The sequence below is a fragment of the Oncorhynchus mykiss genome, chromosome 2 (genome assembly GCF_057628025.1).
Source record: "Oncorhynchus mykiss isolate SJ-2025 chromosome 2, ASM5762802v1, whole genome shotgun sequence".
Taxonomy (NCBI): domain Eukaryota; kingdom Metazoa; phylum Chordata; class Actinopteri; order Salmoniformes; family Salmonidae; genus Oncorhynchus; species Oncorhynchus mykiss.
The window spans coordinates 28958451-28980444 of record NC_143023.1 but is presented as its reverse complement, the minus strand read 5'-3'; the positions used below and the strand labels follow the sequence as shown (position 1 = coordinate 28980444).

The window sequence follows — 21994 nt, the reverse complement described above, 5'->3', positions numbered from 1 at the left end:
TTGGGCAGAATGTGCACCAAATAAACTATGATTTCTTAATCCGGCCATGTCCTTAAAGATGCAGCCTGATAAATGATGTTTGAATAAGTCCTGAATTTTTATTTATTTTTATACTGTGGTATCCAAAATGATTGGATCCCTTGATAAAGATTAGCATATGAGACTTGGTGAACACATTGGGAGGGATCTTAGACCATTCCTCCATACAGAACCCTTCCAGATCCTAGATGTTCTTTGTCTGCACATATGGACTAACCTTTTCAATTCAAGCCACAGGTTTTCAATGGGGTTCAAGTCCGGAGACAGAGATGGCCAAAACAGGTGATCCAAAAATGTTGACCACTATCTTTTTAGATTTTTTTTTTATTACTTGTTAAACAAAATTGCTTTCTTTCTCTGAGCAATTGTATTAGTATAAAATACTATACTTTTTCCATTTATTTGAGCATACAATATAACTAAGTATTTGTATTTTTGTATTTTTTTGCTCATCTTTATCAAGGGATCCATTAACTTTGGACCCCACTCTAAGTTTGTCACTTTCACAAAACATACTTTATTAACCATGTCCAAAGTTATGCTTTTATGGAGCTTAAGTCTACCTCACCAAATGACTCCTTTATCCATTGCAGTGTTAGTGTATGTTGTCTCACGCTTAGCCTATGATGACGCAATCTAAAGTCCCTCCTCCAGGCCTTTGTCAAAGAAGATATCTTCCACCTGTGCTGGAGTGCATCTTGTTTAACAGATGAATGTGTGGAGGAGGTCACTTCTGGCTCAAATAAATACTTCCCGTCATGTGCAGCGGAGTCAGGCAGGCTTCTAATCAATAATGGTCGTGGTGGATATTTTGCTCAATTAAGAGATGATTTAGTCATTCATGCTGGCTAATAGTCTCAAACCTGTACTGAATACCCAATACCTAAGACTAGTATGGAAAGTGTTTTGCAGACTGTGATTCTTGCCATCACAGAAAATGAAGCATATCATTTTTTTTGAACAAATATCCAAATTAATGGAGATTGGTTGATTCTTGATACTGAAAGTACAGTATTATTAATTTTATGATTACACTTCTTAAGTCAAATTGACATGACACATCTCATATTAAAGACACATGACAACTAAAGGTTGTTATAATTCACTTACGAACATTTAACAAATGTTTATTTCACAATCAAATTACAATCAAGTTCAAACGTGAACATAGATTACATATTAGAATTTACTTTGCTATTTCCTAACAGGCATACAAAAATATGTATTTTTTGTTTGTATTTCTCTTAAACTTCAAGGAACCTACATTACAGTTCAATCGACAGGAGGTCAATATTAAACCTTGTAGCACATACACATTATTTCATTAAAGACAGAAATATTTGAAATGGATGCGGGACAAGCAGTCACATTGTAAGCTTGGTAAACATTTTCTAACTTTTTTTCTCTTAAATCTCACTATACATATGGGAATTATTTAAAAATGACAATCTAAATGTGTAAGTAACTGTAAATGTTAGTTTTGTGAGCCTAAAACTCTCCCTTTCGGCAAATCTGTGTACAGTAAATGTTAAGAAGTGCTTCAGATTGCTTTTAATGTACAATTTGTAAAGACAACTTCACATCCACCATAGATGAAGGAAATCCATTGACATTACAGTACAGCATATTGCACATGGACATATTTCATAAGCAAATTAGGTTTGTCTTATCTTTACATTATTTACAGTTAATATGTGCTAGGAGCTCTTTCCATATGGAAAGGCACAGCATCAATGTGCAATTATTTGAGGTTAATTCTTCTAAAAGCCATCTAACAGTATTCACACACTCCAATGTAAACAAACATGCTTTCATGGGATTTCTTTGGAATTTAGTATGAAATTAATTGCACCTCAATTGACTTATTTTTTAAATTTTTTTAATCAATTGATAATAACATTATTACAGTGTGATACTCATAAAGAGTCCCACATGTTGATCCCACTGTAGTTGTCAGGGTAAGTCAGGCGTGTGGTTAGACCATATAGCTAAATTGCTCTCTAAAACACAAAATCTCAAGTGATTAAAAGGTAAAGGCAAATAAATACAGTGAAAGTAGATAACAGCAACAATACAATGACAGTGACATTTTCGGGCAATATGTCTTGAAAACTATTTCATGGAATGCAGCATTATTCTCCCCCAAACAAACCCATCAACATGAGAGCATTTTAGGATTGAAGTTTGACGTTTTAAAGCAGCTAACATCGGGAAGACAGGGCATTCAGAATGACAAGGTAAGCTGTTGCTAGCATCTCTACTGTTGATTGTTTTTCTTTTGACTTAAAGTGTCATAGATAGATAAGGTGACTGATTTCAGAAGGGAAGAAAATGTCTTCAGCACACGGAACAGTAGGCATGACATTGGCGCACATTTTGCAGTGTGTAAACATCTAAAAACACAGAAATACGTTTCTATTTCTGTTGACTGTAAATGGGTATATTAATAAATAATTTGAGGAGAAATGAAAAGAACATCTGCTGTATACCGTATTACTCAATCAACCAGCTTTCTGTGACAGCACAGAAAGGAAACACAACAAATTAAAATAGGTCACCTAAAAATAAAAATAACCATCTGCACTTGACACAGAACAAGGATGGGACTGAGGCCTCACTCTGAATGAACCAAATTCACGTTAGTAGTCCTGGTTTAAGCACTGGTTGAGGATAATGATGGACTAATTAGATAGACTAATTGATCCACCACTGTACCCTCACATGTCCTTTTATGTCTCAGTCCCCGTTGGACTCAATGACCTTCTCTGTCAGGATCTCCTGGAAGGTGGAGAGCTGCTTCATTTGTTCCGTCTGCATGGAGTGCCTCCTCATCAGTTTCTTCTTCATCTTGAAGTCTGGGCCTCTCTTGGGTGAGGCAGGGGCAACTGGAACCAGGATCTTGGGACCAGAGTGGACGGGGGAAGTAGGCTTGCCATTGGCCCGGATGTCTGGGATGGGCCGGTGGGGGTTGACATTGAGTGGGGGCAAGAACCCGGGGCGGGTGTGGGAGATGTGGTCCAAGAGGAGGGTGCCTGAGCCTCTGCGCTCCAGGAGGCCTGGGGGCCGTCTGCGCATGGTGATGGGAGAGACAGAATTGGGGATGCTCTCAAGGGACTCCCGGGAGGAGGTGGTGAGAAGAGAGAGGGGCGAGGCGTTGTACTTCCTCCGCTCCACAGACACGCGCCCCGAGTCTGGAGATCCAGGGATGGACTCAGGACACAGGTGTGTGTCTGACTCATAGTGCTCCATACGTGTAAGTTTGGGGTGAGTCAGGGTGCGTGAAGCCACCCCCCCTGGTCCGCCTGCATTTTCCTGAGACTCCGGCGCGGTGTTCCTGCGGTACAGGATCTGGTGCTGTTGGACCTTGTCGGCCCAGGAGGAGCTACAAAGGGCTGCGCAGTCCTCTGAGCAGGATCGGTCAATGAGTTTGGGCGAGCAGGGGTCATGTGTTTCGATGCTATGCCGACGAGACAGGAGAGGCCTGCCAGGACCCGAGATTGACAGACCATTAATCTCAGTGATGATCCTACCTCCACCTTCCTCCTCCAGTCCACCATCAACCCTCTCCTGTGGGACCCTGCTGAGCACTGAGGGTGCTACCAGCCCCCAAGGCTCAGAGTTGAGCCTCTTCAGGAGTTTGCGGGGAGGCGGCCTTTTCTCCCCTAGGGTTCTAGTGGAGGGTAGGGGTAAGGCTGATGTCAGCGCAAAGCTAAAGATACTGTCCTCCTCCTCAACCTTCTCTGCTGCTGGGGAATTGGAGGTCCGGATCGCTACCTCTGAGGGTGACATGCAGGCCACGGGTGAGAGCGTGTTCACCACCCCTGGTGATGGGGGGGAGTTGAGATACTGCTTGGTCTTCTTGGTGCCCGAGGGTGACGTGTCGGTGGTGATGATGATTACCTCCTTGCCCTTGGCCTTGCAGGCATCCAGCAGGACCTGGAGGGTGTCTCTGTCACCTCTGTTGATGGCATGGACCAGGGCGGAGGAGCCTGTGTAGTCCTTGAGGCTGGGGTCAGCTCCATTCTCTAGGAGCAGGGACACCACCTCTTTGCCCGCCTGCTCGACACAGGCATGCATCAGGGAGGTCCGCCCAGACTTGTCTGGGATGTTGGGATCGGCTCCTTTCTCCAGGAGGTAGCGCACCATCCTCTGGCGGCTCTGGGGGTCCTCGTAGCCAGCCAGGCAGGCAGCAGAGATGGGGGTCTCGCCCCGCTCGTTGCCTTCGTTGATGTAGGCACCCCCTTCCAGGAGGAGCCGGGTCAGTCGCAGCTTGCCCTGGAAGACGGCTTTGAGGAGGGCGTTCCCCTCTGTATGGAGGGCTCCTCCATCTCCCATGGTGCCTTTGGCACCTCTTCTTCCAGTCAAATCTGCTACACCCAGCTAGTTAGCTTAGCGTTGACTGGCCATCTTCAAGAGGAAGCTGGTGAACCTGTGATGAAAAACAAAGTGATGTCAGAATTCTAAACGTACAGTACAGACAGGCAGTGCTAAAAGGTGGTTAAGATGGTTAGTTTGGTTGGTCTATGCATATATCTAATGTCTAGTATGCAGCAGTACAACAGTTATACTGCATTACCAATGCCATCTCAGAGTGACTGCAATTGAAGCCTTTGATATGAAGTGTGTCTGTAAGAGCAAGACAGGGAGTGTCTGGATAGCCATCTCATGAGGTGAAATGACAACAAGATGTAGCACCCATCTGGTGTAACAAAAACATTTTAGACAGTATTTTTCAAAGGGAAAGCGTTTTTTCTCCCTCAAGATTGACAACATCTCTGCCATGATTGGTGAATGCATGATACTGATCCTTGACCCCACTATGCTAAGATTGGCTTATTTTACTAACTTACCTGGTATTCTTAAACTATAACTATGCAGAGTTGAATAAAGTTTGACTTTGCAGAGAATTAACTATGCATGACTTGGACTTTTTGCCTTCCCATCAGCAAAAGAGCAACTTCCCGCTGCAGTAACATGGTAATATGTAAAACAGTGAATAATTAATCATTTGGTGCTTGAAAGTGAGATTATCTCAAAATCTGCAAGTGTGAGATACAGAAAGATGAGGCAATGACAAAAAATTATAATCTGATATCCAACAGGATACACGGTGAATTGACTTGTCTAAACTTTTAAATGACTCCTAATACTGATTTAATTATTATAATATTTTTTTCTGTGACTGAAAATCAACATAATGATGTTCTTGGAATATTCATTCTACCAAACCTTCCTCTAAGTAATCTATTTCAATGATCTCAAACGATTGATTATTATCCACCAAATAGACAACGACCAAAACAATCCAGCCACAACTTTCACCGTGACCCAAGAGGAGGAGGGACTGGTTGCCTGTGGCTCACCAGTGGGTCCCGACCCACCATTTGGGATCTAGTGATCTATTTGGATGGAGAGAAGGAGATGCATCTTGTGCAGAGAGAAATAAACAGCTGTCTAGCAATGAATGAGCTTCCCACGTATGTCCACTGGGATATTTAGTTCTATGCTAAGGTGATTCAATGTGCCCTGTTCATGTTAATAAACAACTCTATTTCATAACCCAGGTGAACAACGAGCACGGGGACAGACAGTGGCTATACAAACCGAAACACAGAGTGTAATCATCTGGGTATAATAGAGAAGTAGTTAGTGGTGGTTGTGGGAAAGGGAGTTGGGAAGCCAGAATGAAGAGGGAAGATATTATTTGTTCTTCATTCCCCCTGAGTGTAGCAATATATCCAACAACCTCACATGAAATAGGTTGAGAGACTCGTGACTTCTGTTACAACAATATTATAAGCCAGAGTCTTTCTTTCGCTGTGTTGAAACACATATTGAGACGTCTAACTAACCATCCCTAAGCATGCATATTATAATACACACTGTAAAAATAGAATGTCTCAAAACACCATGATTGTGTAATGAAACCATGAAAAGTAATGCACCTAAGCTGAGATCAGGTGTTTGAAAGGGTGTTCGAATGTAAACCTAACGTAAGTGTTTTAATACACAGAATGTGTTTGACACATTGTTTTAGAGAGAGGAAACGCCACCAAATGAGAAGGCATCTAATTCTGCACTAAACAGGACTCGAAACAACAAAATAGTGTTTTCAATCTTTTCTGTTAGGGCTCCCAGTCCCTGGCAAGGTGTTGCATAACACTTGATTAAGTGGTGTTACTACACACCATGTTATGTTTCAAAACATATCAGGATGATGTGTTTCAATACTCCTGAAAAGTTCAAACCTCCTGCAAGTCGTCTCCTTCAAGTTGGTGGCAGCTCAGTTGCCACTAGTTTTGGTGTTACAAAGCACTTCATTTTAACAGTGCAGCATTTACAAACACAGTTTAATTTGAGTGAGTCTGAGTAATTCCTTACAATGGCTAGGGCTCGGTCTTTCTTTCATTCAGACTGTGATCAATACACTCAATTACATTTAATCCATCCACCCCTTTTTATTATGGCCTATTTGCCTAAATAATTATGTTGGGAATCAATGGCAGTTTAATAACAGTTGTTACTTTGTCATTACTGGCTCGCTGCCAGGGGACTCTGTGGGTGGAGTGGGAAGCAGTTGACAGGTGCTGAGTTGAGATGGGCTGAGGGAGAGGCTCTCTATCCTGAGAATGTGGCTACGAGGCTGCCACCTACAGCTCTCTCTGTGTGTGTGTGTGTGTGTGTGTGTGTGTGTGTGTGTGTGTGTGTGTGTGTGTGTGTGTGTGTGTGTGTGTGTGTGTGTGCGTGTGTGCGTGTGTGCGTGCGTGCATGCGTGTGTGCGTGTGGGCATCTGTGGGTCTGACACTAGTCTGCCCATGCTAAAGACCCAATCTGTCGACTGGGGCGGAAGGCAACTTGACGATCCACAATGATCTGCATCAAAGTGGATGACGATCCACAATGATCTGCATCAAAGTGGATTGATGCCTTTGAAACAATGTAGTAAAGTATTATTACAGTTACTGGATTAACCACCATTATAGATTATTAGCGTTTCAGAATTACAGAGAGAGAGACTCTCCTTTCTCTATATATTGTTCCCCTACAATATCAAATAAATACATCAATAAATTGTTGAAGACTCCAGCCACCCAGGTCATAGACTGTTCTCTCGGCTACCGCATGGCAAGCGGTACCGATGCACCAAGTCTGGAACCAACAGGACCCTGAACAGCTTCTACCCCCAAGCCACAATACTGATAAATAGTTAGTCCATCACATACGCTGCTGCTGCTGTTTACTATCTGTCACTTTATTCTTCCTTATATGTACATATCTACCTCTTCCCTTGTACCCCTGCACATCAACTGGTACTGGTAGTCCTTGTATACAGCCAAGTTATTATTACTCATTATGTATCTATTATTACTTGTATTATTACATGTTTAACTATGCTCTTTCTCTCTGCTTTGTTGGGAAGGGCCCGTAAGTAAGCATTTTACTGTCAGTCCACACCTGTTGTTTACAAAGCATGTGACGAGTAAGATGTGATTTGATTTGATACTACTGTATACATACAGATGTAGGATCTTAATTTGAGCCAGTTTGCTACTGCAGTAAAATAATCCTGCAGCAATAGGAAATGTTCTTTATTATGCAGATTATAATTTGTGGGGGTTGTTACATTTTTTGTTAAGGCAAATCAATAATTTCAATTGAAATGTCAAAGTGGAAATTACAAACGTTAGAAGCCTTTTTAAAACTCAAATACATTACAAGTTTGCATATTTTATGAGTAACCTAAATATTGAGTGGCTTTCGTCAAGCTGTCCACTCAAGAAAATGCTTCAAACTGTAACCAGTGCCTGCAACCTGGTTCAGGCAAAAGGAATGGCAAAATGTCTGGCTGCACAGCCGAGTGGCAAACGTACTGTAAATTGGGAAATCACGTGACTAAACTTAACAAAAAGAAGAAGAAATTACTATGAAACAAAAATAAATTATATAAAGAATGATACTAAAAAGCACCTTAAATTAAATGTGGGGCAAAAAGGCAAACTCAGCTCCATCATTCATTGAATCAGATGGCTCATTCATCAAAAAACCCATTGATATTGCCAACTACTTCAAATTCAGAAATGACATAACAACAATATATTATGAACCTACACCTCCATACATAACTGACCAAAATGATAAAAGGCAAGTATTATAATTTTGAATTGTGTAAAGTGAGTGTGGAAGAGGTGAAATAAATGTTGTTTTCTATCAACAATGACAAGCACCCAGGGTCTGAAAATTGGATGGAAAATTACTGAGGATGATAGTGACTATATTGTCACTCCTATCTGCCATCTATTCAATCTAAGCCTACAGGAAAATGTGTGCCCTCAGGCCTGGAGGGAAGCAAAAGTAATTTTGCTACCCAAGAATAGCAAAGCACCCTTTACTGGCTCAAACAGCCGTCCAGAGTAAGCCTGTTAACAACACTTAGTAAACATTTAGAAAAAAATGTGTTTGACCAGATACAATGCTATTTCACAGTAAACAAATGAACCACAGACTTGAAGCACGCTTACAGGGAAGGGCATTCAACATGTACAGACGGCACTTACACAAATGACTGATGATTGGCTGAGAAGAATTGTTAATAAGAATCTGCTGCTGGAAAAATGTATATGTTATGGCTTTACATCCCCTGCTATATTATGGATCAAGACTTACCTGTCTAACAGAACACAGAGGGTGTTCTTCAATGGAAGCATTTCCACCATAATCCAGGTAGAGTCAGGCATTCCCCAGTGCAGCTGTCTAGGCACCTACTTTTTAAAATCTTTACCAATGACCTGCCACTGGCACTGAGTAAAGCCTGTGTGTCCATGTATGCTGATGACTCAACACGGCACATGTCAGCTACCACAGCAAGTGAAATCCCTGCAACGCTTAACAAAGAGCTGCAGTCAGTTTCAGAATGGCTGTCAAGAAATAAGCTGGTCCTAAATATTTCAAAAGCTAAAAGCATTGTATTTAGGACAAATCATTCACTAAATCCTAAACCTCAACTGAAATCTTGTAATGAATAATGTGGAAATTGAGCAAATTAAGGAGACTAAACTGCTTGGTGTAACCATGGATTGTAAACTGTCATGGTCGAAACATATTGATGCAACGGGAAAGCTAAGATGGGGAGAGATCTGTCCATAATAAAGCACTACTATGCTTTCTTGACATCGCTATCAACAAAACAACTACTATAGTCCCTAGTTTTGTCGCACCTGGACCACTGTCCTGTCATATGGTCAAGTGCCACAAAGAGACACATGGGCAAATGACAATTGGCCCTGAACAGAGCAGCACGGCTGGCCCTTAGAGGTACACAGAGGGCCAGCATGTCTTTGTGAGAGATATTGACATGTTGAAATCACCGAGCTGTCTGTTTAAGCAACTAGCGCACAGCTCAGACACCTACGCATACCCCACAAAACATGCCATGCCACCAGAGGTCTCTTCACTGTCCCCAAGTTCAGAATAGACCACGGGAAATGCACAGTACTACATAGAGCCATTTCTACATGGAACTCTATTCCACATCATGTAACTCAGTCAAGTAGTAAAATCTGATTTAGAAAACTGATAAAACTACACTTTATGGAACAGTTTGGACTGTGCAGGCAAACACACAGCATTCACAAACACATGCTAACACACGCACTCTACACACACATACATTTTAATATTGTTATTTTGCTGTATTATTAAATCAAATCATATGTTATCTGTCACATGCGCCGAATACAGCAGGTGTAGTAGACCTTACAGTGAAATGCTTACTTACAAGCCCTTAACCAACAATGCAGTTTTAAGAAAAACAAGTGTTAAGTTAAAAATTAAATAACAAATAATTAAAGAGCAGCAGTAAAATAACAGTAGCGAGGCTATATCCAGTGGGGCAAAAATGTATTTAGTCAGCCACCAATTGTGCAAGTTCTCCCACTTAAAAAGATGAGAGAGGCCTGTAATTTTCATCATAGGTACACTTCCATGACAGACAAACCATGACAGACAAAATGAGAGAAAAAAATCCAGAAAATAACATTGTAGGATTTTTAATGAATTTATTTGCAAATTATGGTGAAAAATAAGTATTTGGTCACCTACAAACAAGCAAGATTTCTGGCTCTCACAGTCCTGTAACTTCTTCTTTAAGAGGCTCCTCTGTCCTCCACTCGTTACCTGTATTAATGGCACCTGTTTGAACTTGTTATCAGTATAAAAGACACCTGTCCACAACCTCAAACAGTCACACTCCAAACTCCACTATGGCCAAGACCAAAGAGCTGTCAAAGAACACCAGAAACAAAATTGTAGACCTGCACCAGGCTGGGAAGACTGAATCTGCAATAGGTAAGCAGCTTGGTTTGAAGAAATCAACTTTGGGAGCAATTATTAGGAAATGGAAGACATACAAGACCACTGATAATCTTCCTCGATCTGGGGCTCCACGCAAGATCTCACCCCGTGGGGTCAAAATGATCACAAGAACGGTGAGCAAAAATCCCAGAACCACATGAGGGGACCTAGTGAATGACCTGCAGAGAGCTGGGACCAAAGTAACAAAGCCTACCACCAGTAACACACTACGCCACCAGGGACTCAAATCCTGCAGTGCCAGACGTGTCCCCCTGCTTAAGCCAGTACATGTCCAGGCCCGTCTGAAGTTTGCTAGAGAGCATTTGGATGATCCAGAAGAAGATTGGGAGAATGTCATATGGTCAGATGAAACCAAAATATAACTTTTTGGTAAAAACTCAACTTGTCGTGTTTGGAGGACAAAGAATGCTGAGTTGCATCCAAAGAACACCACACCTACTGTGAAGCATGGGGGTGGAAACATCATGCTTTGGGGCTGTTTTTCTGCAAAGTCACCAGGATGACTGATCCGTGTAAAGGAAAGAATGAATGGGGCCATGTATCGTGAGATTTTGAGTGAAAACCTCCTTCCATCAGCAAGGGCATTGAAGATGAAACGTGGCTGGGTCTTTCAGCATGACAATGATCCCAAACACACCGCGGTAGCAGAGAGAACAGTTTATGACTGGGGTGGCTGGAGTCTTTGACAATTTTTAGGGCCTTTCTCTGACACCGCCTGGTATAGAGGTCCTGGATGGCAGGATGCTTGCCCCCAGTAATGTACGTACTTACTACCCTCTGTAATGCCTTACGGTCGTATTGTAGATATGCTATGGTAGAGTAGTGTGTAATAATGTGTTGTGTTATGTATTTGTGATTGGACTCCCGGAAGAGTACCTGCTGCCTTGGCAAATTAAGATCCTACATCTGAATGCAGCCTGCGGCTCTACTCAGTATTTCTCCAGTGGATTTATCTGTCAAACACCTCTGAAGAAGTAATGTGTGACCATAAACATCTCTGTAGTGCTGAAGAAAAGAGGTAGACAGATAGTATGTATCTCCTGGTCCTTGACAGTATTCACTACAACAGGAGATGAGGCAGAGCAGACATGGCCTTTTCCATTTACATCTGGGATACTCTTGACAACTCAGGGATACAATCGTAGAGGTACTGTTGCTGATCCGTCGTCATTATTGTGAAATAATTATAATGTTATTAAGGTGAGATTTTAATAGAGAAAGCTGACCCGAGAGCAGAGCTCACTTTCTTTCGATCCTATCAGTGTCGACACATGCTCCAACGATGCACTCTGCGTGGTGTTTTGGGAAATGCATGTTACATATTCGGCTGCATCATTAAAACACTAGTAAAACTCAATTCCATCACTGTCGGTAAACCGGGCCCAGGTGTATTGTGTGGGTCTGAGCAGAGTTTTTCCCAAAGCAGACGAGGGAGAGAGAGCTGTCTTGTCTAAGATCTATGGACTCCAGCTCAGAGGCACTAGTCATTTCTGCCAAGATGGACCAGGAAAACAGGCACAGTGTGAGTGCTCCAGTCCAGTGTTGCCAACTTAGCGACCTTGTTGCTATATTTAGTGAGTATTCAGATCCATCTAGCGACACATTTTTTAAAAAGTGACTAGCGACAAATCTAGCGACTTTTTCTGGTGTTATTGGAGACTTTTGGAGACTCTGACGCGAAAGCAGGTATCGTTCTTACTCTTCTCAACGAGCTGTGGGCCCCACCCCCGTCCTAAAGCACTCACAGGCGGGGCCCAGTCCTTGCGCAGCAGTCCCTCCCAGCTGCAGTCAGAGCAGGAGATGTTCACCCTTCCGCGTCCAGACTACAAATGAATCGCGCATGCGGGAAGCCGTCGCTGGCTGATCCTGCCCTGGCTTACATTTAAAAAAAAACAATTAACCTGAATTAGGGCCAGACTAGTTACCATAATTTTCTCACATTGCCATTGACAGTTTTTTCTATTGTCTATTTTGGGTCCATTTAGATTGTATACAAAAAAATGTAAAAAATATTATGGTTAAAAATGTTTTACTGTGACTTGTTGTAGGCTCCTAAGTGGACCATGAGGTTAAAAACCAAACCAAATTAAGAAAACGAAACAAAAAAACAAACAAATAAATAAATAATAAAATAAAAAACTAAGTAACTCCGCCAGAGTGTCTCTTTTGGGTCACTTTTGCCGGTCCCAAGCCAGGATAAAGGAGGTGGGTTGGAATTGTGATATAAAAAAAAACAAGAATCGACAGAAGAAATTTCATTTGTAGTTCTAAACATATTTAGGGTGTTTTCTACTCACTTTTTGTCTCTCCCACAACGTTATTCCTCTCTCCTACAGCATCCATCACAATTACATGCACATGGCCAATTATGCAAATTAGGTGATGACGTCATTTAGTGACTTTTAGGACAGCCAATAGCTACTTTCCTTACTGAGGAGTTGGCAACACTGCTCCAGTCAGATAACGATGCTCAGGGGGCTTCATGGAGCTGCTAATCCAATATAGTTGCAGCATACGAATCCCCGACACAGATTCCTTCCCTGAGATCTCTCAATGATTCACACCAAATGTTTTCTTCCCTGTCATACTGTGTTTATTTAGGCATGTCAAATGAGAAGTTTTCATTTACAACCAAATCAACAAAAAAAATGATGTCAATGATATATTGCAGAAGGATCCAGACAATTTGTTTGTGATTTCATATGTTTTAGAGTAATTTAACCCAAACAGCAAATCACTTCCTCATCCTTGATGGGCCCCCCAAAAAAACATGAATGGCTCCAAAAACACCCAAATACATCAAACAGCAAAGCGCTCAGTCTAGTAATGCAGGTCTTTAGATGTCATACACATGAAATTGTGTCATTTCGAATTTATCCTCAACGTTAGGCTATATTTCATTTTGTTGCGACTCGAGCGATACCTCCAAAGTCAATTTTACAGGTGGGCCTAACTGCCTAAATAAAGTAAACACTTGATTAAATGAGGGATACAATGTATATTGAAAGCATGGGGTGGTCGCCCAAAAATTAAGACACTATATGTCAGTACAGTATTTCCTTTTTTGGAAGTTACCTGTAGCAGCAGGCTACACGGAAAATGGAACTGCTTGAGAAGGCTTGAGTCGCAAAAAAGGGAATATAACATTGCGGATACATTTCGGAATGACACAACTTTAAGTGTACAACATCTAAAGACCTGCATTACTATACTGGGAGCTTTGCTGTTTCTAAAATGATGTATCTGGGTGTTTTGATCATTTTTTCAGGGCCCCCAAGATACACGAGGATGAGGAAGTGATTTGCAGTTTGGGGTAAATTCCTCTAAAACGTGAAATCACAAAAAAATGTGTATGGACCCTTCCATAACATGCCATTTATATAAAATATAGAGATTTGGTTGTGAAAAAAATATTCAGGTAGAACCTGCTGCAGCTGCAAACACATACACACGCCAACTCACACAGTGGTGTCATGATTGTCGCCGCCTCTGAGTGTCCCAGTTTGACCCCTTGCTCTGGGCTGTGGAAAGGACAGGAGCGACAGAGGGGTTGACATCGATCCACCTGCAATTTTCCAACCAGACTCCTCACTTCGCACTCCCACTCTGATAAGGGAGGCAGTAGAAGCTATTTCTGGCTGGGTAGTTTCAGCTATAGCATGACATTTATCATCCTAGCTGCTATCTATCACTGCAGCTTCAACTGACGTAATGCCTTAATCTGGGTAGATAGTGCATCCACTAATCCACTAAAACCTCCTATTGTTCGCGCGTTAAATATTGATAATCTATTGGCAAAAACAACATATTTCGTGCACAGCACAACAGCAAAAGGTAATTGATAAGCAGTTGATTTATTTTTGATTTCATACTGTAGGTCTGCAGTAACTATTTATTGATATCCCTCTTAAAACATATTTCAGGCTACTAATATATCAGAGTCTGTGCTTTTCCATACCAATTTCTTTCCCCATCTCTCGACAGGTCTCTTCATTATTGCTCTTCCTCCCTGACTTTCCATTTATAACATCTCTGTTGTTTGGTTTACACACATTATCTGTGTGTAAACCTGGGTCTGTCTGGGTTTCTAAAAAAGAGTGTGCATCTGACTGCCTTTGGAAAGTATTCAGAACTCTTTACTTTTTCCACATTTTGTTACGTTACAGCCTTATTCTAAAATTGATTAAATTGTTTTTTTCCTCATCAATCTACACCCAAAACCCCATAATGACAAAGCAACAACAGTTTTTTTAATGTTTGCTAATTTATACAACATTAAATATCACATTTACATAAGTATTCAGACCCTTTACACAGTGCTTTGTTGAATCACCTTTGGCAGTGATTACAGCCTTGATTCTTCTTGGGTATGATGCTACAAGCTTGGCATACCTGTATTTGGGGAGTTTTTTCTATTCTTCTCTGCAGATTCTCTCAAGCTCTGTTAGGTTGGATGGGGAGTGTCACTGCACAGCTATTTCCAGGTCTCTCCAGAGATGTTTGATTAGGTTGAAGTACAGGCTCTGGCTGGGCCACTCAAGTACATTCAAAGACTTGTCCCAAAGCCACTACTGCGTTGTCTTGGATGTGTGCTTAGGGTGTTTGTCCTGTTGGAAGGTGAACCTTGGCCCCAGTCTGAGGTCCTGAGCACTCTGGAGCAGGTTTTCATCAAGGATCTCTCTCTGTACTTTGCTCCATTCATCTTTCCCTCGATCCCGACTAGTCTCCCAGTCCCTGCCGCTGAAAAACATCCCCATAGCATGATGCTGCCACCACCATGCTTCACCGTAGGGATGGTGCTATGTTTCCTCCAGACATGACGCTTGGCATTCAGGCCAAATAGCTCAATCTTGGTTTCATCAGACCATAAATCTTGTTTCTCATGGTCTGACAATCTTTAGGTGCCTTTTGGCAAACTTCAATCGGGCTGTCATGTCCCTTTTACTGAAGAGTGGCTTCCGTCTGGCCATTCTACCATGAAGGCCTGATTGTTGGAGTGCTGCAGAGATGGTTCTGGAAGGTTCTCCCATCTCCACAGAGGAACTCTAGAGCTCTGTCAGAGTGACCATCGGGTTCTTGGTCACCTCCCTGACCAAGGCCCTCTCCTCCGATTGCTCAGTTTGTCCGGGCAGCCAGCTCTAGGAAGAGTCTTGGTGGTTCTAAACTTCTTCCATTTAAGAATGATGGAGGCCACTGTGTTCTTGGGGTCCTTCAATGCTGCAAAAATGTTTTCGTATCCTTCCCCAGATCTGCGCCTCAACACAATCCTGTCTCGGAGCTTTCTGCACAATTCCTTCGACCTCATGGGACCTCCCTCTGTGGGACCTTATACAGACAGGTGTTTTCCTTTCCAAATCATGTCCAATTAATTGAATTTACCACATGTGGACTCCAATCAAGTTGTAGAAACATCTCAAGGATGATCAATGGAAACAGGATGCACCTGAGTTCAACTTTGAGTCTCATAGCAAAGGGTCTGAATACTTATGTAAATAAGGTATTTCAAGATTTCTAAAAACCTGTTTTTGCTTTGTCATTATGGGGTGTTGTGTGTAGATTGCTGAGGATGGTTTTTTTCCATCCATTTTAGAATAAGGCTGCAACGTAACAAAATGTGGAAAAGGTCTTGGGGTTTGAATACTTTCCAAAGGCACTGTATACATGTCTTAGTTAGTGTGTAAAAGCTTGTCTGAGTACATGTACATCAATCTGTGTGTGTGTGTGTATTTGTACGTGTAGGCGGGCAACATTATTAAAATCCCCCCCCACCCCCATTCCAAAGAGCTTATCGTTCATCATCAGACCTCTTTCTCACACACTCTCTCTTTCCCTCTCTTTCTCTTTCTCTCTCTCTCTCTTTCTCTCTCTCTCTTTCTCGCTCTCTTTCTCTCTTTCCTTCACTATCAGCTCACTGACTCACTATCAGCTAAAGTCATGCATTTCCATCTGCTCTCAGAAGACACACAGTCTCATGGCGGAGACAGTCAGGACTGAGTACTCTAGAGTAGAATAGAATATTCCTTCTATGACATGTCTGTCCCCTGGTGTGCAGCTGCACCGTGTCAAGAACTGACATCACCCCAACACCCATTACAATAATTGGCCCTGTTGTACCCTCTGATCTGCCATCCTGGTATCCCATCTCGGGTGAGCTGTGCATGTCAGAGTGTGCCACACTTCCTGTTGGAACGATGGATGTGATGGCATATAGCACTGACAGTGCCCTCCATTGGCCCTCTAGACAGATTATTCATAATTCCAGGTTTGTGGGAGTGGATGTGACCTACACCTAACCTTTCCTCCATAGAACGCCTGTAAGAAGCCATCCACGTGTCATAGTTGTCTTATGCCCTTGTCCCTTAGTGAACCTGTTGTTTCTGAGTAGTAATTGCAGTGCTCTCTGTAACATTTACAAAACCCATAGTTCAGTAGCTATACATCTAATTGCTACAGTACATAAGCTATTAATCAATATCACTATGTGAAATACATTTAAAGATATACATATACAGTAATGCAGATTATTCTCGGGAACATGAATGAGTTTCTGTGTATAATGTAAATTCGTAATACAAGCAAACATCGTTCCCAAGCGTTTCATATTATTGTTTCCAAGAAACTTAATCAGGTGTATATGTATACAATTCTACAATATCATACAGGCCTAATAGCAAAAGATTCAGCGAAACTATTATGTGAAATGTTGCAAGAAACTTAAATCCATTCCAATCTACGATCGCTATCCATGGTGCTGATTCGGTCGTTCTGCCGGACGCCAACCTTCCGAGAACTGAGAAAAGCAATGTAAAGGAATTCATGCTTTCAATTCAAGTTCGTGATGGTGTTGGTAATATTGAATGAAACCGAGACGCAGCATCAGTGTTATCATATCGGCTCCAAGAAAATCTAATTCAAACCTGTTTCGGTGACCAATCACTACGTAAATTGGTTTTCTGACGTACTGCTTCTAATATTAAACTAGCAGGGAAGTTATACTATTCCAGGTTATTGGACAAAAACAGTAACTGCGCCAGTAAAAAGAAACAGCCGTTTCAACAGTCGGTTGATAGAAAACATGTTTCTCCACACTGAATGTAGCCTTGCCTATGCATTAGCAGAGATAATAAAATACGACCTAAGTTACATCCCTGCATGTATTGCCTTTCTCACACACATAAAATGTAACTGACTGTCTGCTTCTCTTTTTGCCACATTCCATCATACGGCTGATCTTATAGGACCGCAATAAGCCAAGTGACAGAATTTCATGACAATGCAGATTGGTTCATGATTTAGGTTACAGGGGTTGCCGCTCAGGCAAGAAATGTGGTGCTTATAATATGGAAAAATTGTGACAGCAAATCTGAATCAGCTGAATCTATTTGCTTTTTGTAGCAGTTTATTGATTAGTCTTTGCATATAGCAAGGCTCAACCAATCTGATTACAACTGCCAAACGAATCGTGTTCGTTGGTCTGCGGGATTTTAGGCTATAGAGCATCTTTTATCTCTTACACAAATATGGTAAGAAACAATGAATTATAAAATCTGAATAAGTTCAGTTGAATTACATATTTGTTTTATTGTTGGTCTTTCATCAAATTCAACTTGTTTTATTTTTTTCACATGGAATACCAAAACACTGTTCTCAGTTCATGTCGATATTGCTTTGTCAAGCCATTTGGCCATGACATTAACCACTCATAAGGAATAATTTAATGGCAACAAATATTTATGTAATCTACAATATGCAAATGTAGCCTTCTATCACCATGCGCTGCAAACACGATATAAAGAGAAAATATAAATCCTTACCATGGATGAAACAAGTTTAATTCAGATCCATTTGGCATATGTTTTTTTTCTGATATAAAAGCCAGACTTCAGTCTGTAATATCCCCCCGATATTGTGATAACGTCGAGCCTCTCTCCCCCTCCCCCTCTTCACCCGTATCCCTCCCGCAACCACTAGTTTAGAAGACTCGGAGCGTCGCAGCGGGGGTGGGGAGTGGGTCGCGTGGTGGGAGTGAATACGAACGCGGTGGATATGTTGCGCGCAGACGATGCGCTATGATGATCCCTGCGCTTGACAGACAGATAAAGAAACACGAGAGAGAGAGAGAGAGAGAGAGACCTGCTGTATATAGACATCATGTGCAGGAACCATATGACTGTTGTTCATTAAAACAGTAGCCTATACAATGTTATACACACAATTTGGTGTCTTGATAGGCATACAAGTTTCCACACAGCCTATTGTAAGAAATATCAACAAAGGATAGGCTATATTTAAAGCTGATTGAGCTGTAAGTATGGGCCCAATATTGTCTGTTCTGTGCTTATGACACTATTCCTGTTACCTCAAGGGAAAATAAAGAATGTGTACAAGGCTCAATGGCTTGGTTGGTATAGATGTCGCTACACCCGCAATAACATCTGCTAAATGTATGTATGTGATCAATAAAATGTGATTTCATTTAGATTTATATAGACTGATTCTGTAGTCCTCTATGCCTTTTTGCACCTCTGTAGCAAGGGGTTTTGCACCTCTGTGGCAAGGGGTTTTGCACCTCTGTAGCAAGGGGTTTTGCACCTCTGCAGTAAGCACATCTATTATTTCCACGTGTGATCACAGCTAAAACTAATCTGCACCAGGGCCCCATCTTGTTGCCGTATGAGTTCCTGGTTCTTAAATAAGGTCATAAGAATTCAGTCATTGCAAATTTGCAGAGGAAGGAAGTGGCCCACATATCCTTGATGGTAGCCCATGATTAGTCACCTGCTGTATAGATTAAATATTGTTTCAATGCAAAGTCAGATGTATACAACAGGTAGGCCTACCTAATGGTGAATGTGAGAGCGTTGTGAACATATAGCCTAATACACACAATTGAAGAAGTAGCCTAACTGTTCTGCTTCAACTGACAAGTCTGGTCTCACTTGATGTTATAAATAGTATATTAAACTGAAACTCACAATAAAAGCTCAAAATAAATGAGAAACTTGCATTACTAAAGATGGAGAGGAGGAAATACGTGTACTCCCCCAAATGCATAAAATACTTATTCAGCGACTGTTGCTATTATGGAACACAGTTGCTATGGCAACTGATTTGCTGGATTCCTACAGAAATGTTCCCACGGTGACACACTCACCGAGGCAAGCATGCTCACAAGTTCACAGACACACGCTGCATGCACGCAGGCACACAGATACAGACAGACAGACTGACACACACACGCACACACACGCACACGCACACGCACACACACACACACACACACACACACACACACACACACACACACACACACACACACACACACACACACAGCTGTAAGGTTCTATCAAAGTGATAGTGTCCCTATCCACCAATCCCCCAGATGGGAGGGGAATCATCACCAAGTGCTTTGAGATTGTAGTTGGCTTAGGGTGACTTGGCCAAAAACGTATTTATCCTCCTTAAATAGATACAGTTGAAGTCGGAAGTTTACACACACTCAGGTTGGAGTCATTAAAACTAGTTTTTCAACCACTCCACAAATTTCTTGTTAACAAACTATAGTTTTGGCAAGTTGGTTAGGACATCTACTTTGTGCATGACACAAGTAATTTTTCAAACAATTGTTTCCAGACAGATTATTTCACTTATAATTCATTGTATCACAATTCCAGTGGGTCAGAAGTTTACATGCACTAAGTTGACTGTGCCTCAGCTTGGAAAATTCCAGAAAATGACGTCATGGCTTTAGAAGTTTCTGATAGGCTAATTGACATAATTTGAATCATTTGGAGGTGTACCTGTGGATATATTTCAAAGGCCTACCTTCAGTGCCTCTTTGCTTGACATCATGAGAAAATCAAAAGAAATCAGCCAAGAAATCAGCCGAGACAAGTCCGGTTCATCCTTGGGAGCAATTTCCAAATGCCTGAAGGTACCACATTCATCTGTACAAACAAAAGTACGCAAGTATAAACACCATGGGACCAAGCAGCCGTCATACCTCTCAGGAAGGAGACGCGTTCTGTCTCCTAGAGATGAATGTACTTTGGTGCGAAAAGTTCAAATCAATCCCAGAACAACAGCAAAGGACCTTGTGAAGATGCTGGAGGAAACAGGTACAAAGGTATCTATATCCACAGTAAAACGAGTCCTATATCAACATAACCTGAAAGGTCGCTCAGCAAGGAAGAAGCCACTGCTCCAAAACCGTCATCAAACAGCCACACTACGATTTGCAACTGCACATGGGGACAACGATTGTCCTTTTTGGAGAAATGTCCCCTGGTCTGATGAAACAAAAATGGCCATAATTGCCATCAAGACCATCGTTATGTTTGGAGGAAAAAGTGGGAGGCTTGCAAGCTGAAAAACACCATCCCAATCGTGAAGCACGCGGGTGGCAGCATTATGTTGTGGGGGTGCTTTGCTGCAGGAGGAACTGGTGCACTTCACAAAATAGATGGCATCATGAGGAAAGAAAATTATGTGGATATTTTGAAGCAACATCTCAAGACATCAGTCAGGAAGTTAAAGTTTGGTCGCAAATGGGTCTTCCAAATGGACAATGACCCCAAGCATTCTTCCAAAGTTGTGGCAAAATGGCTTAAGGACCACAAAGTCAAGGTATTGGAGTGGCCATCACAAAGCCCTGACCTCAATCCTATAGAACATGTGTGGGCAGAACTGAAAAAGAGTGTGCTTGCAAGGAGGCCTACAAACCTGACTCAGTTACATCAGCTTTGTCAGGAGGAATGGTCCAAAATTCACCCAACTTATTGTGGGAAGGTTGTGGAAGGCTACCCAAAACGTCTGACCCAAGTTAAACAATTTAAAAGCAATGCTACCAAATACTAATTGAGTGTATGTAAACTTCTGACCCACTGGGAATGTGATGAAAGAAACAAAAGCTGAAATAAATCCTTCACTCTACTATTATTCTGACATTTCACATTCTTAAAATAAAGTGGTGATCCTAACTGACCTAAAACAGGGAATTTTTACTAGGATTAAATGTCAGGAATAGTGAAAAACTGAGTTTAAATGTAGTTGGCTAAGGTGTATGTAAACTTCCGACTTCAACTGTAGAAACAAGAACAACGATTAATAATAAACATCACCAGGATGTGGTAATATCCAGACCAAGACAAACCACCTTTACAATGTCAGAAAAATTAAGTATTTTGAGCTAATGCATGCCAACCCAGCTCCCACACCAGGGAACAAATATATCTACTTTATGTTGTATCACACTCACTCCCCTCGGAGGTTCCTACTTGGTGGCTCAAACCTTAATTATTTATTTTATTTTTTATTTCACCTTTATTTAACCATGTAGGCAAGTTGAGAACAAGTTCTCATTTACAATTGCACCTGACAATGGTCATTAGTCATTAATGGTCATTAGATAACATTTCAGCCATGACATTTAGCCATGACATTCAGCTAATCGAAATGAATGTATGGTACAGACATATTGATCTCTCAGATGGCAAACAAAAGTGTGACCATTTTTGGGGAGACACTGCATCTGGAATGAGGTTCTGGAATGTATTCAACTCCAATACATTAGGGGGCAGTGTAG

The 21994-nt window shown here is 41.6% G+C and overlaps 1 protein-coding gene across 1 annotated transcript; it reads right to left on the bottom strand.

The window, feature by feature from the left end:
* Positions 1–1129: 1129 nt before the first annotated feature.
* On the bottom strand, positions 1130–18458 carry LOC110486369 (ankyrin repeat domain-containing protein 34A-like). Its single transcript, XM_021557906.3, has 2 exons — positions 18225–18458; positions 1130–4468 (listed from the first exon to the last, which is right to left on the bottom strand). The coding sequence occupies exon 2, from the start codon at positions 4372–4374 to the stop codon at positions 2776–2778; it is 1599 nt and encodes a 532-aa protein (XP_021413581.3). The 5' UTR covers positions 4375–4468; positions 18225–18458; the 3' UTR covers positions 1130–2775.
* Between the last annotated feature and the right edge of the window lie 3536 nt (positions 18459–21994).

Excerpts from the sequence above, each read along its gene's own strand:
- LOC110486369 (XM_021557906.3), bottom strand. The coding sequence starts at position 4,374 with ATGGGAGATGGAGGAGCCCTCCATACAGAGGGGAACGCCCTCCTCAAA.